General features: G+C 40.9%; 1 protein-coding gene across 2 annotated transcripts in view; it reads right to left on the bottom strand.

The window, feature by feature from the left end:
- TBC1D19 (TBC1 domain family member 19) overlaps nt 1-6,545 on the bottom strand; it is a 135,439-nt gene extending 128,894 nt beyond the window's left edge. For both annotated transcript variants that reach the window (XM_061164507.1, XM_061164508.1), the window contains exon 1: nt 6,332-6,545. In XM_061164507.1, the coding sequence (XP_061020490.1) occupies nt 6,332-6,430 (99 nt within the window). In that variant the 5' untranslated portion in view covers nt 6,431-6,545. The remainder of the gene's footprint in view (nt 1-6,331) is intronic.
- Nucleotides 6,546-14,596: the final 8,051 nt, after the last annotated feature.

Genomic DNA, 14,596 nt, shown 5'->3' with positions numbered 1-14,596 from the left:
TGGGTACATCTTTCCTTTTCTCCTTTGCCTTTCACTTCTTTCTCAGCAATTTGTAAGGCCTCCTCAGACAACTACTTTGCCCTCTTGCATTTCTTTTTCTTGGGGATGGTTTTGGTCGCTGCGTCACATACAATGTTATGAACTTCTGTCCATAGTTCTTCAGGCACTCTGTATACCAAATCTAATGCTATTTGTCACCTCCACTGTATAATCAAGGGATTTGATTTAGGTTATATTTGAATGATCCACTGGTTTTCCCTACTTTGTTCAATTTAAGTCTGAATTTTGCAATAAGGAGCTCATGATCTGAGCCACAGTCAGCTCCAGGTCTTGTTTTTGCTGACCACAAAACTCCACCTTTGGCTGCAAAGAATATAGTATAAGAATACAATATAGATTGGTATATAATATAATATAACTTTCTTTAGATCCCACATGTAAGTGATATCATGTGACATTTGGCCTTCTCTGACTTACTTTACTCAGTATGACAATCTTTAGGTCCATCCATGTTACTGCAAATTGTATCATTTCATTCTTTTTTATGGCTCAGTAGTATTTCTTTGTATACATCTACCACGTCTTCTTTATCCATTCCTCTGTCAATGGACATATAGGTTGCTTCCATGTCTTGCGACTGTAAATAGTAAACAGCGCAGCAATGAATACTAGGGTGTATGTATCTTTTTAAATTATGGTTTTCTCTGGGTATACGCCCAGGAGTGGGATTGCTGGATCATACGGTAGCTCTGCTTTTAGCTTTTTAAGGAACCTCCACACTGTTCTCTACAGTGGCTGTACCAATTTATTCCCACCAACAGTGCAGGAGGGTTCCCTTTTATCTACACCCTTTCCAGCATTTATTATTTATAATCAATTTATCTTTGACAAAAGAGCAAAAGCAATTCAATGGAGCAAAGACAGTCCTTTTAACCAACTGTACTAGAACAACTGGACATCTGCATGCCAAATATATATGTGTGTGTGTGTGTGTGTGTGTGTGTATACATATATATATTTTTAATGGATAGTAAATGTAAACTGTAGAACTATAAGACTTCTAAAAGATAACACAGGTGAAAATCTAAGATTAATCTAATTAATCTAAAATTAATTCTTAGACATACTTAGATCCATCAAAGAAAAAAACTGGTAAGTTGGACTTCCTTAAAATTAAAAATTTCTCTGGAAAGTTACTGCTAAGAGAATGAAAAGACTGGCTACAGATTGGGAGAAGATATTTGCAAAGCACATATCTGATAAAGGGCTTGTACCCTAAACATACTCTTAAAACTCTTCAACAGTAAGAACACCCAAATAAAAATGGCTAAAGACCTGAACAGACATCGCACCAAAGAAAACATACAGATAGCATATAAACATATGAGAAGATATTCCTTATCATATGTCACTAGGGAGCTGTAAATTAAAACAACAGTGAGATATCACAACATACCTATTAAAACGGCTAAAATCTAAGCCACTGGTAACACCAAATTCTGACAAGAACATGGAGCAACAGAAACGGTCGTTCAAGGCTGGTGGGAATGCAGAATGGTACAACCACAACAGAAGACAAGCTGTCAGTTTCTACTAAAGTCTTAAAAACCAGAAATTATGCTTCTTGGTATTTAGCCAAATTAGCTGAAAATTTATGCCAACGCAAAAATCTACCCAGGAATGTTTATATCAGTTTTATTCATAACTGCCAAACTTGAAAGCAACCAAGATGCCCTTCAAAAGATAGTGAATGTACAAATGAACTGATATATCCCCACAATATAATATTATTCAGAAAAAAAAGCTGTCAAGACACAAAAAGATATACAGTAACATAAGACACATTGCCAAGTAAAAGAAGTTAATTTGAAAAGCTACATACTATCTAATTACAACAGTGAGACATTCTTAAAAGCAAAACTACAGAGACAGTAAAAGCCAAATGGCTGCTGCAGGCTTGAAAGGAGGGAGGAATGAATAGGCAGAGCCAGAGGATTTTCAGGACAGTGAAGTATGACCAACCTAGACAGCATATTAAAAAGCAGAGACATTACTTTGCCAACAAAAGTCTATCTAGTCAAAGCTATGGTTTCCCCAGTAGTCATGTATGGATGTGAGAGTTGGACTATAAACAAAGCTGAGAGCCAAAGAATGGATGTTTTTGAACCATAGCATTGGAGAAGACTCTTCAGAGTCCCTTAGACTGCAAGGAGAGCCAACCAGTCCACCTAAAGGAAATCAGTTGTGAATATTCATTGGAAGGACTGATGCTGAAGATGAAACTCCAATACTTTGGCCACCTGATGGAAAGAACTGACTCATTTGAAAAGGCCCTGATGCTGGGAAAATTGAAGGCGGGAGGAGAAGGGGACAACAGAGGATGAGATGGTTGGATGGCATCACTGACTCAATGGACATGAGTTTGAGTAAACTCCAAGAGTTGGTGATGGAAAGGGAGGTGTGGCATGCTGCAGTCCATGGGGTCGCAAAGAATTGGACACGACTGAGCAACTGAACTGAACTGAAGTTATTCTGTAAGATACTGGGATAGTAGATACATGGTATCACACATTTGTCCAAACCCACAGACCTGTATAATACAAAGAGTGAGCCATGATGTAAAATGTGGACTTTAACAGTAATGTATCAATATCAACTGGTTCACCAATAATAACAAATGTAGCACACTAATGCAAGATGCTAATAAGGGAAATTCTGTGTAAGGAGAGGAGATGTATGAGAACTCTGTATTTCTGCCCAATTTTTCCATAAGCCTAAAACCATCCTAAAAAATAAAGCTTTACTAATTAAAAAAAAAAAAAAACGTTCTCAAAAGAAAATCTGAGGCACAGGCTTCAATGGAGACTTCTTCTAAACATTTAAGAAAGAAATAACACTGTCTTGTAACACTCTTGCATCAAATAGATGCCATTTTATCAGGCCAGCATAACCTTGATACAAACTTGTTAAAGACATTACAAGAAAGGAAAATTACAGACAAATCTTTCTCACTGACATAGGTTCAATCCTTCAACACTTATTATTGGATTTCTGCTAATGTATAGGATGTGGAAAGTCAGAACAAGAAAATATTACTCCCACCCTAACAATGAGAAAGAATGGTATAATCTACAAAATCTTACCTTTTGAATTTAACAGAAAAATGAAGTTTTAAGACAATCAAATGAATTAAACTCCAAACAGTAACAAGCCCCTCTATAGACAAAAGGAACTACAAACTATTTAATATTTGACAAAGCACAGGAGGAAAAGGAGGCTACTGTACAAACAAGAAAGAAAAATTCAGTTAAAATTAACTGTTATAGATTAGATGTGGGCTAGTATGTCAGTTTAGAAACATTGGAAGCTCAAAACACAGGGGAATTCACACTTGCATGCTCTTTGCCAAAGGTCTCCATCAGGGCTGAGGGTAGAGCAAGGAACTGCAAAGGGTCCCTTTCCGCAGCACAGGTGTGCAACAAAGGATAGGCCACCACTCCAAAAACAGCATGCAGCCATGCCACATTGCCCAAACTCCCCTCTCATTTGAGGAAGAGGCCTTAAACCTCTGGACAAGGCAGAGGTTCTGGGTGTATGCGTGTGTACTCAGTCGTGTCTGACTCTTTGTGACCCCATGGACTGTAGCCCGCCAGGCTCCTCTGTCCATGGGATTTACCTGGCAAGGATACTAGAGTGGGTTGCCATGCCCTCCTCCAGGGGATCTTTCTGACCCAGGGATCAAACCCACATCTCTTATGCTTCCTGAACCAGCTGGCAGGTTCTTTACCACTTAGGCACAGGGGGAGCCTCTGGGGATTATGATTGATGAAAAACTACCTTCCTCATGGAAACATAAGAAAACTCTCGCAGGCCCCAAGTCCTATACCAGTACAAAGCAGAGGAAAGTCAGCACTAGGGAGAGGGAGGAATCTCTCACCCATTATGTGCCACAAGACAAAGTTCAGCTGCCAAAAGCGCAAGAGAAAGGAGCTATCAAAAAGCAACTGTACTCCAATAAAAATTTAAAATTAATTTAAAAAATAAAAATAAAAAGCAAGGCATTGGGTGACAGGTTGACTGGTCCTTATAAACTATTCTTACATATAACCCAGCAATTACAATCCTTGGTATTTACCCACATGAGTTGCAAATGTCTCCACCCGAAAACATGCACATGAATGTTTGTAGCAGCTTTATTCATAATTGCTATAAGTTGAAAGCAGACAATATCTTTCAATGAATGGACAAGCGGTCATACATCCAGGCAATGGAATATTATTCAGCACTAAAAAAAAAAGCTATCAAGCTATAAACAGATGGTGGAAACTGAAATACATATTACTAAGTGAAAGCCAATCTGAAAAGGCTACATATTGTATGACTTCAACTACATATATGACATCCTGAAAAAAACAAAACTATGGAGACAGTAAAAAGGTAAGTGGCTGCCTGAGGTTCAGGGGGAGGAAGGGATGAGCAAAAGAAGCACAGAGTATTTTCACGATATCAAAAACTATGCTGTACAATGTTAGATACAAGTCATTATTTATTTGTTAAAATTCATAGAGTCCACAACAACAGTAAACTATAACTATGAAATCTGAGAAAAAAATTCAACATCAATTAGTAATAAAACTCTCAGAAAACAAGGAATAGAAGGGAGCTTCTTCAACTTAACAAAAAGTATCTAGACAACATCACACTGGAATCACTAGCCAGTGTAACAAGGCAAGAAAAAGAATTAAAAGGCACACTGATTGGAAAGGAAGAAGTAAAACATCTTTATTTGCAAATGACACCCGACTTGCAAAATCCTAAGTCATCTACAAAAAAAGGTATTATAACAAATACATAGGTTTAGTAAGGCCCCAGGATACATGGTAAATATACAAATATCAATTATGTTTCTGTATACTAAGTACAAATGAAAAAAGAACAAATAATTGGACACTGAAACAAGAGAAAAAACACCAGCATTTTAACAGTATCAAAAAAACATGAAATACTTGGGGAAATTTTTAACAGAATGTGTACAATAATCATATGTTGTTTAGTCACTAAGTTGTATCCAACTCTTTCACCACCCCATGGACTGTAGACCACCAGGCTCCTCCATCCATGGGATTTCCCAGGCAAAAATACTGGAGTGAGTATTTCCTTCTCCACAGGATCTTTCTGACTCAGGAATCAGACCCACATCTCCTGCATTAGCAGGCAGATTCTTTACCACTAAGCCACCTGGGAAGCCCGATAAGGGACTTATGTCATACATAAAGAATCCATACAATTCACCAGTATGAGAACAAACACCATCTTTTTAAAGGCAAAAGATTCAGAGGAGTATAATTACAAATAAAAATTGATTAATTAAAAACTAATCCCAAGCACTAGCAAGGATGCAGAGCAATCCTCATAATTGCTGTGGAAATGCAAAATAATACAGCCACTTTGGAAAAGTTTGGTAGTTTCTTAATAGACAATACACTTACCATACAACTCAGCAATTCCACTCCAGAGTATTTATTCAAGAGAAAAGAAAATTAAACAAACAAACTATACCAGGAAACATATATCAGCTTTACTCATAATGTTTATAAATGGAAACAAACCATAACTCTGTTAACTGAAAGTGCCCAACAACCAAGGAATGGATAAACAAATCGTAGTACCTTCGAACAATGAAATATTACTCAACAATAAAAAGAAACATAACTACTGAAAGAGGAACTACATGAATGAATCTCAAATTATGCAAAATGACAGAAACCAAGCACAAAAATTCACATACTATATGGTTCCATTTGTCACATTCACAAAAAAAGGCAAAGGTCTCCTGATCAATCTCTGCATCCAAAGAACCTAACACATTAGAAAATAATGAATGCCTGGTGGGCCGTTAGAGGGGGAATCATTGCATGGAGGGTAGACAGCAAGGTCATAGAAGCCAAAGTCAAAAGGAACCTGGGGGCTCAAACACACCCACAGGATGGAAAAAGCGAAGTAAGGTATACTCCAACCTACCTCCAACGATTTCAGCATCTTAAATAATTAGATCCTGTAAAGCTCTACATTATGAATGAATAGCCTCAGCGATGCTCTGGCCTAAAAGAAAGGCATGATGTGCCCCACCCTACTTTAAAAATAAATCTATTACCCGACGCCCGAGACTGAGCAAGTGGAGCTTAACCAGGGGCAGGGAGGATTTTCCGTGCCCAGGAGCGGAGCTGAAGAGAGCCGAGGCGGGCTCGGGCTTACGTCTGCCGGAGGCAGAAGGAGACGGGGCAACGCCGCGGCCCCGCAGGTCTCCATCCCTTCCCATAGCCTCACTTACCCAGGCCTGCCGTTCCAACTGAGCGTACAAATTGGAGCCTTTGAGCTTTTGGACTATCTGGGCAATAATGAGAGACAGATCCGACTCCTCCTGCAACATTTCCCCTGTCCTATCCCGCCAAGTAGCGGGGGCCGCTAGCGCGGAGAGCACTGGCTATGTTCGGGGTCCCACTCCAGACCAGTGACACTTCTCGGGGACCTTATTACGCTGGGACTCCTCCAGCGGGCGTTACTAGGCAACTGCCAGGCCGAGAGTCCGTTCCTCTCTGGTCCCCCCTCAAGCCTGAAGGCCCAGCACCTGCGTTCCGCTGGCAGAAAACGACCTGCGGAGTTGGGGAGGAGGGGAGAGTAGATTTTCAATTCCATTGTTCCCGCTTAGTCTATGGTGGAAAGGCAGAAATAGGGTCTCTTTCCTCCAGATCTACAGAGCCTCTGATGCATCAGGGGAAATCAGAAAGTTGTGTATTTTTGTGTTTTATCATAAAGGATCATTCCTTTTCCATCTTCCAGTCTCTACAGAAAACAGGGCAGTGCACACAATGATATTGCAAATGACTTCCAAAACTTATGAGGCTCTGACCCTAGCTGCGTGAACTTGGGCGAGGTGCTTCAAGTTAAGAACTCGGCTTCAGCCTCAGTAAAATAATACCCAGATGACAAGATGCTGTGATGATTAGCTGAGATAACAATTGTGAGGGTGCCTAGCACTGTACTTAGCGCTCCATTTTATTTCCTTTTCTGTTTGTGTTCTCTGGGGTCTTATGCCAGGAATAAATATACAACATCTCCCCCACCTAACAGCTACAATAATAAGCATTTTATTGATAGGTTTTCTCTGAAGCATTGGCAATTCGGTGGTAGCTAAGACATTGCCGGAGTCTTAAGGAATGTGCCATCGAAATAGATTCCTCTTCTTCCATGCACTCACTCAATCAAAACTCAATTCAAAATTCATTCAGCTTTCAATTTACTGAGCTTTTACACACAAGAAATCGTGTAGGCACAAAGGTAAATAAAACATGGTTCTTGACATCAACGTAACATAGCAAACCGACCAGGCTCCTCCTGTCCATGGGATTCTCCAAGCAAGAATACTGGAGTGGGTTGCCATTTCCTTCTCCAAGGGATCATCCCAACCTAGGGATCGAACCCGGGTCTCCCACATTGCGGGCAGATGCTCTAACCTCCGAGCCACCAGGGAAGCCCAAAGAAAACTGGAAGTATCTGATTAATTGAATGACATTCCAAAAGGCAGCTAATTTTGAAAGGCCTATGGAATAATAAATGTATTAGAATAACCTCACCAAAATAATCAAGAATTAAATTCAGATATGTGCATGCATATCTTTTAAGCAGAGAAAAGGTAGGATTCCAAGGAAAGAGACCAAGATTGCTGGCAAAAACTATGCTAGTATAACTACATTAAACTCTAATGTGCTTAGGCATCACAACAGATCTTCTGATTCAACAGGCCTCTGGTAGGACCTGCTAATTGCACTTTTAGCAAGTTTCCAAGAGATGGTAACCCTGGTGGCCCAAGGCCTATATTCTAAATAGCAAAAGACTAGAACAGGTAAACAATAAAAATTCAAAGGGACCAGACCTCTGGGATCTATGGGCAGTACCCTGGCTTTCAGAATATTATGATGATAAATACAGATCCCAAATAAATCCTTTGGTCAGGTTTGTTTCTTTGGAGTGAGGCGGGCAAGGGGAAAAGTGTGTTAGCTGCCCAGTCGTGTCTGATTCTTTGCGACCCTGTGGACTATAGCCTGCCAGGCTTCTCTGTCCATGGGGACTCTCCAGGCAAGAATACTGGAGTGGGTTGCCATGCCCTCCTCCAGGGGATCTTCTCAACCCAGGGATCAAACTTGGTGCTTAAGGCAATTTACATACTCTACAAAACATGTGGCTCCTCTACAAAACATTCTCCCACAACTCAGAATTTCTCAGACTTGTATATGAGTGCATCTCCTCAACTCTCTACAGTCCGTTTATCCCAACATCCCACCCATTCAAGAATCTCTGCATCAATGTCACTATGAACAGCAACAACAACCAAAAAAAAAAAAAACTTTGGAGACAGTGTTTTTGAGATTGCAAAGGGTGACGTGATTAATAACGGAAGAGATAGGGATGCTTAGGTTAGGAAAGTTCATAAAGTATAGAAGGGAAAGAAATGAAACCATGGAGCTGAAGATAAAGCACGGTGCCTTTAGTCAGAAAAGTCTGGGTTCCCCTTGGAGCTGCTCGAGTCCTCCATCATCAGAGTTTCCACTTTCTCTTCTGTAACAAGAGGATAAAAGACCCACCTGAGGGGATAGTGTGCCTAGTATTAAAATAGCAGCAACTAATAATAAATTAAATATTAAAATTGGATAGTTTGACAAAACAGGCCCCTGTTCAATTGACAAGGGAATAGAAAGTACCTGAAGATATGCCGTAAGACATATGAAAGTACTGAGCACAATTCTTTGCACACATAGAGGCTTTAAAAAATTTTTCTTTTAAGGAGAAAATAATTTTCAGTCTTAAAGCAGAAAGTAAAAAGTTCAAATTTTTTTGATGACCTGCTCAAGCAAAGTTAAAATTTAATCTTAACATTAAAAAAGTGTTTCTCACACCCACAGAAGCAGATGTGTTTGGAGTATAATTCAATCCTAGAGTACCTGCTTTTCTTTTTTCAATTCAATTTAGCCACATTTTTCAGAACACCTCTCTGTGCTAGGAATGGCAAGGAATACAAATATGAGTGAGCAATGGTCCCTTCTCTCAAGGAAGTCTCAGTCCCAAAGGGATGGTGAGCCCAGTACACAAAGGGCTAAAATGGTAGACAGGCCCCTTTCACCTGTGAATCTGGAAATTTTATTACTTTAACGTAATTGTCTCATAAAAAACAGAAAGTACTGCTTCCTATCTCTGTCCCTCAAGGGAGAACTTTGCCTTGGAAATTCTTACTTTACCTACAGGGTGGGGAATTGGGAAAATACACTATTTCTGACATTTTCAAGTGAACCATGACCCAGACTAACAGATGAATAGCCAAAGGGGTCCAAATTATCTGAATAATTAAAACTGCATAAACAGAGACAACAGCAAAATAGATGCAGAGCGAAGTCTCCTCAAAATTGCCTCGAATTCAGAGCAGAGGTACTCTGGGCCAACATGTGTAAGGCCGTGTGCTCAGTCATGACTGACTTCCTCAGAGCTGCTCTCCTTTGATCTGTGTTATATACAATGTCATGTCAGATTTCACTGTGGGTGAGGGGATGCATTTGAAAATCACTGACCAGTGGCCTCACAGAGGCAAGGATGTGGACCACATCAAAAACACCCTGCCAGTCTAATGCAAAATTAAGGCACTCTTAGGGTATACCAGAACATGTCCTTATTTTATTCACATGAGTATGGCTTGCATAAACTCTACAATTTGCAATGAAAATTATTTTCAGCTGTTATTTTTGAAGGAGACACTGGGCTTCCCAGGTAGTTCAGACAGTAAAGAATCTGCCTGCAATGCAGTAGACCTAGGTTTAATCCCTGGGTCAGGAAGATCCCCTGGAGAAGGGTATGTCAACCTGCTCCAATATTCTTGCTTAGAGAATTCCATGGACAGAGGAGCCTGGAGGGCTACAGTTCATGGGGTCGCAAAGAGGCAGACATGACTGGTTGGCTAAGCACACACACTCCGCTTTTAGCCTACTGTTTCTGCAGAATGGCTTGAATTGTATGTTGTCAGGAATTTACTTCAACAAAATTTATGATGTTTTTTTGTCGTGTGGGTCACGAATGTCAACAGATCGCACTGTCTTTGGGAACAAATGAGATTGTAGTGGTATCGACTACCTGTCACTGGGTAGTTAGCCCCATGTGCTAGCACAAGACCTCAGGCTCGTCTTAGAAGTCTCTTCCTGTTACTCGTAAGAATTGTTAGGAAATGACACAGGTGTGCGTGAGGAAATTTCCCCTTGTGATCTCCTCTGCCTGCTCTGGCGATGGCCCGCGCCCCCAAGCCACTGTCCACAGTGTTGCTTCTTCGTGCTCCCAAAGCTGCAAAATACCAGAAGTATTTAACTCCCAAGGCTCAGCAAAGCCCTCATGAAAAACCTCTTTGACCTTCTTGCCACCTCTCTTTACAAGGTGGCTATACCTCATTTCTGAGTCCAGGGTAAGTACCAGGCTGTGCTAGTCTCCACTCGCTATCTTTTCTTCCTCTGGTTCCAGACCATTGTGTGTGAATGAGGAAGACTGGGCTACTGGCTCTGTGAACAATCTCGAAACTGTGTTGACTCCTTGTAAATTCTAAAGCTCTCAGGAGAGAAATCCAAATAACAAATAACAGTGGGAAAATTATTGTCAGCAACAAATCTGGAAGAGCATCCCAACTTTGGTTCAGTTCAGTTCAGTCACTCAGTCGTATCCGACTCTTTGCGATTCGATGAATCGCAGCACGCCAGGCCTCCCTGTCCATCACCAACTCCCGGAGTTTACTCAAACTCATGCCCATCGAGTCGGTGATGCCATCCAGCCATCTCATCCTCTGTCGTCCCCTTCTCCTCCTGCCCCCAATCCCTCCCAGCATCAGGGTCTTTTCCAATGAGTCAGCTCTTCGCATCAGGTGGCCAAAGTATTGGAGTTTCAGCTTCAACATCAGTCCTTCCAATGAACACTCAGACTGATCTCCTTTAGGATGGACTGGTTGGATCTCCTTGCAGTTCAAAGGACTCTCAAGAGTCCTCTCCAACACCACAGTTCAAAAGCATAAATTCTTTGGTGCTCAGCTTTCTTCACAGTCCAACTCTCACATCCATACATGACCACTGGAAAAACCATAGCCTTGACTAGACGGACCTTTGTTGGCAAAGTAAGATCTCTGCTTTTTAATATGCTATTTAGGTTGGTCATAACTTTCCTTCCAAGGAGCAAATGTCTTTTAATTTCATGGCTGCAATCACCATCTGCAGTGATTTTGGAGCCCAAGAAAATAAAGTCTGACACTGTTTCCCCATCTATTTCCCATGAAATGATGGAACCAGATGCCATGATCTTAGTATTCTGAATGTTGAGCTTTAAGCCAACTTTTTCACTCTCCTCTTTCACTTTCATCAAGAGGCTTTTTAGTTCCTCTTCACTCTCTGCCATAAGGGTGGTGTCATCTGCATATTTGAGGTTATTGATATTTCTCCCAGCAATCTTGATTCCAGCTTGTGCTTCATCCAGCCCAGCGTTTCTCATGCTGTACTCTGCATAGAGGTTAAATAAGCAGGGTGACAATATACAGCCTTGACGTACTCCTTTTCCTATTTGGAACCAGTCTGTTGTTCCATGTCCAGTTCTAACTGTTGCTTCTTGACCTGCATACAGGTTTCTCAAGAGGCAGATCAGGTGGTCTGGTATTCCTATCTCATTCAGAACTTCCCACAGTTTATTGGGATCCACACAATCAAAGGCTTTGGCACAGTCACTAAAGCAGAAATAGATGTATCTGGAACTCTCTTGCTTTTTCGATGATCCAGAGGATGTTGGCAATTTGATCTCTGGGTCCTCTGCCTTTTCTAAAACCAGCTTGAACATCTGGAAGTTCACGATTCATGTTTTGCTGAAGCCTGCCTTGGAGAATTTTGAGCATTACTTTACTAGCATTACTTTACTACTAGTGTGAGATGAGTGCAATTGTGCGGTAGTTTCTACTGCACAATTTTGGTTCAGTGCCTCAAAAAAAATCATCAATAATCTGACCTCTTCTTTTTTTTCCATTTCACCATCTTAGCACGCCAGCTTTCACTACCTAGCTTATTGCTTCAGTCTCAAGATGGCTGCTGTAGATCCAAGTGACATGTTCTACTGCTGCCTACAACTCCCAGGCGGGGGAGAAAAATAAGAGTTCTCAGTGACTGTGTGTCTCTGTTTTGAGGAAAGGCTATTTTTTAGGAAGCCCCAGAAAGAATGCTACATGAAAGCCTGGCAAGAAATAACCTAGTATTTTATTCTCAAACCTGGGAGAAGGATGAAGGAGAATTGCTTGCTGATGCTGCCATATTGTCCAAAATGCCTTTAGTATAAAATTTTACCATAATATGAACACTTGTAAATGAACTTCTCTGATTGATATTTGGGCCAGTCAGACTAAAAATAAATGAAAATCCTTAGAGTTAGGCAATATTCAGATCACTTGCTATTCACACAGAGTTGACTGTGTGAGGTTTAAGACCCAGAATCTAAATGATAATACTTCTAGATGTGGCAATTTCTCAGCATTATGATATGATATTTTAAAAGCTAAAAACAAATAAGGTTGACACATTCGTAAAACAAAGTCTATGAATAAATGATTATGTGGCAAGAGCAAAACATTTGCAACTACTATTTTTTCTAAAAAAGACAAAAATTGGTGACATGTGAAGAAAATGGCTTGTGCATAAATGACTTTTGATGAAGGGCTCTCTGTATCTAGAAACCAGTCTATTGAAACTCTAGGTTATTCTCTCTGGTTGTACAAGTGGAACTGAATGTTAGAAACAATCTATTTTTCAACACAACCTGTGCTTCTTGGGGAGAAAGAGATTTACTGCTGCCAAGGGATGTCCTATCGATAGTTCCTCCAGCACTTCCACCCCATTCCAGGTAACAGGGTAGAGCAGGATCTACCTGGCTCATTTTCTCCCCATGTCTGTGATTGCAACTCTGCTTTCTCACCTCCTCCTCCAAACTGCACAAGCACACATGCACACACACACACACACACACACACACACACACACACACACACAGATGTTTCCATTCCAGGATATTTCCTTTTATATTGCTCTTTTTCACCTTATATGGCCTTTCTTCTGTTACCTCCTGGGAGACCAGTGTACCATTTGCCAGCTGTCTTTGTTCCAGTTTTCTTGAAGACACAGTGGCACATACAAGGCAAGCATGTATATATATATATATAAGAATAAGACAGCTACGATATTAAGTCCTTAAGATCAAGTCAAAGACTGCAATGGGGCCCTACTATACAAGTTATCCCTATGGATGCAGATGGGGAATTAGGATCGAGTTTTAGACCTAGAAAGAATACCAAGCGCCATATGTCAGAGACCCCATCATCTGAGATCAGAGCCAGTGAGGGGCAGAGCGTGGCCCTCTAGAGCAGAACGAGCAGGCCCACTGGTTAATAACAGCAGGTTCTAGGGAAGTGGCAGACAGGTCTATTACCAGGACATAAGCCAGAGAGAAGTTCTATGCAGCGGCTTCCCTGGTAGCTCAGCGATAAAGAACTCACCTGCCAATGCAGGAGACTTGGGTTTAATCCCTGTGTCAGGAAGATTCCCTGGAGGAAGAAATAGCAACTCATTCCAGTATTCTTGCCTAGGAAATCCCATGAACAGAGAAGACCTGGTGGGCTACATTCCCTGGGGTTGCAAAGAGTCTTTCTTTAGACACTAAACAACAACACAGTGACAAGCTCTATTCAGTGGAAGGAGCGAGGCCATGAGCCCTGGGACAAAGTGGTTATCACAGCAAGGAGAAGCTTTCAAATGGGAAATTGAATGACCAGGTTTGATAAAGAGGGAAAAATAGACAAAGATTGTCCTAAAAGACTGGTTCTCAAATACCTCAAAATATCTTTGAGTTTCCAAACTTTATGTCAAAAATTTACAAGACTATGTAGGTATTCCAAAATATGCCTGTGTTTATTTTAATATAAAACATATTTTAATAATGCAACATCTAGAAAATTAATGCACCATTTGTATTCTTGATGTTCAGCCCATTTCCTGGGGCACAGCTGTATGCCCTTAGAGCACACAGTTTCCCAGGAGTCTCAGTGGCATTGAACCTTAGCCTTCAACGTTACCCCATTTACTAACATACTCTGATTTGTTTTCCTTCCCTGTCTCACTTCCCTACTCTCCCACCAGTATTTGCTGGAGTCACCCCAACACACTATTTACACTCAAATTCTTATTTCAGAATCTGCTTTCGGGAGATCCCAACCTAAATTAAACACCAAATAAGATACCTGGAAGATAGCAGGCACTTCTTAAGCCAAAGGAAACAATAACCATTTCCAATTTTCTCCAGGTAGAGAGGGGAAAAGACAAAGACTGCACTAAAAGAGTGGTTCTCACATGTATATTATCTATAGTGAAACAGATCACCAGCCCAGGTGGGATGCATGAGACAAGTGTTTGGGCCTGGTGCACTGGGAAGACCCAGAGGAATCGGGTGGAGAGGGAGGTGGGAGGGGGGGATCAGGATGGGGAATACATGT

This window comes from Dama dama, chromosome 17 (genome assembly GCF_033118175.1).
Source record: "Dama dama isolate Ldn47 chromosome 17, ASM3311817v1, whole genome shotgun sequence".
Classification (NCBI taxonomy): domain Eukaryota; kingdom Metazoa; phylum Chordata; class Mammalia; order Artiodactyla; family Cervidae; genus Dama; species Dama dama.
This window is presented reverse-complemented; position numbering and strand designations above follow the sequence as displayed.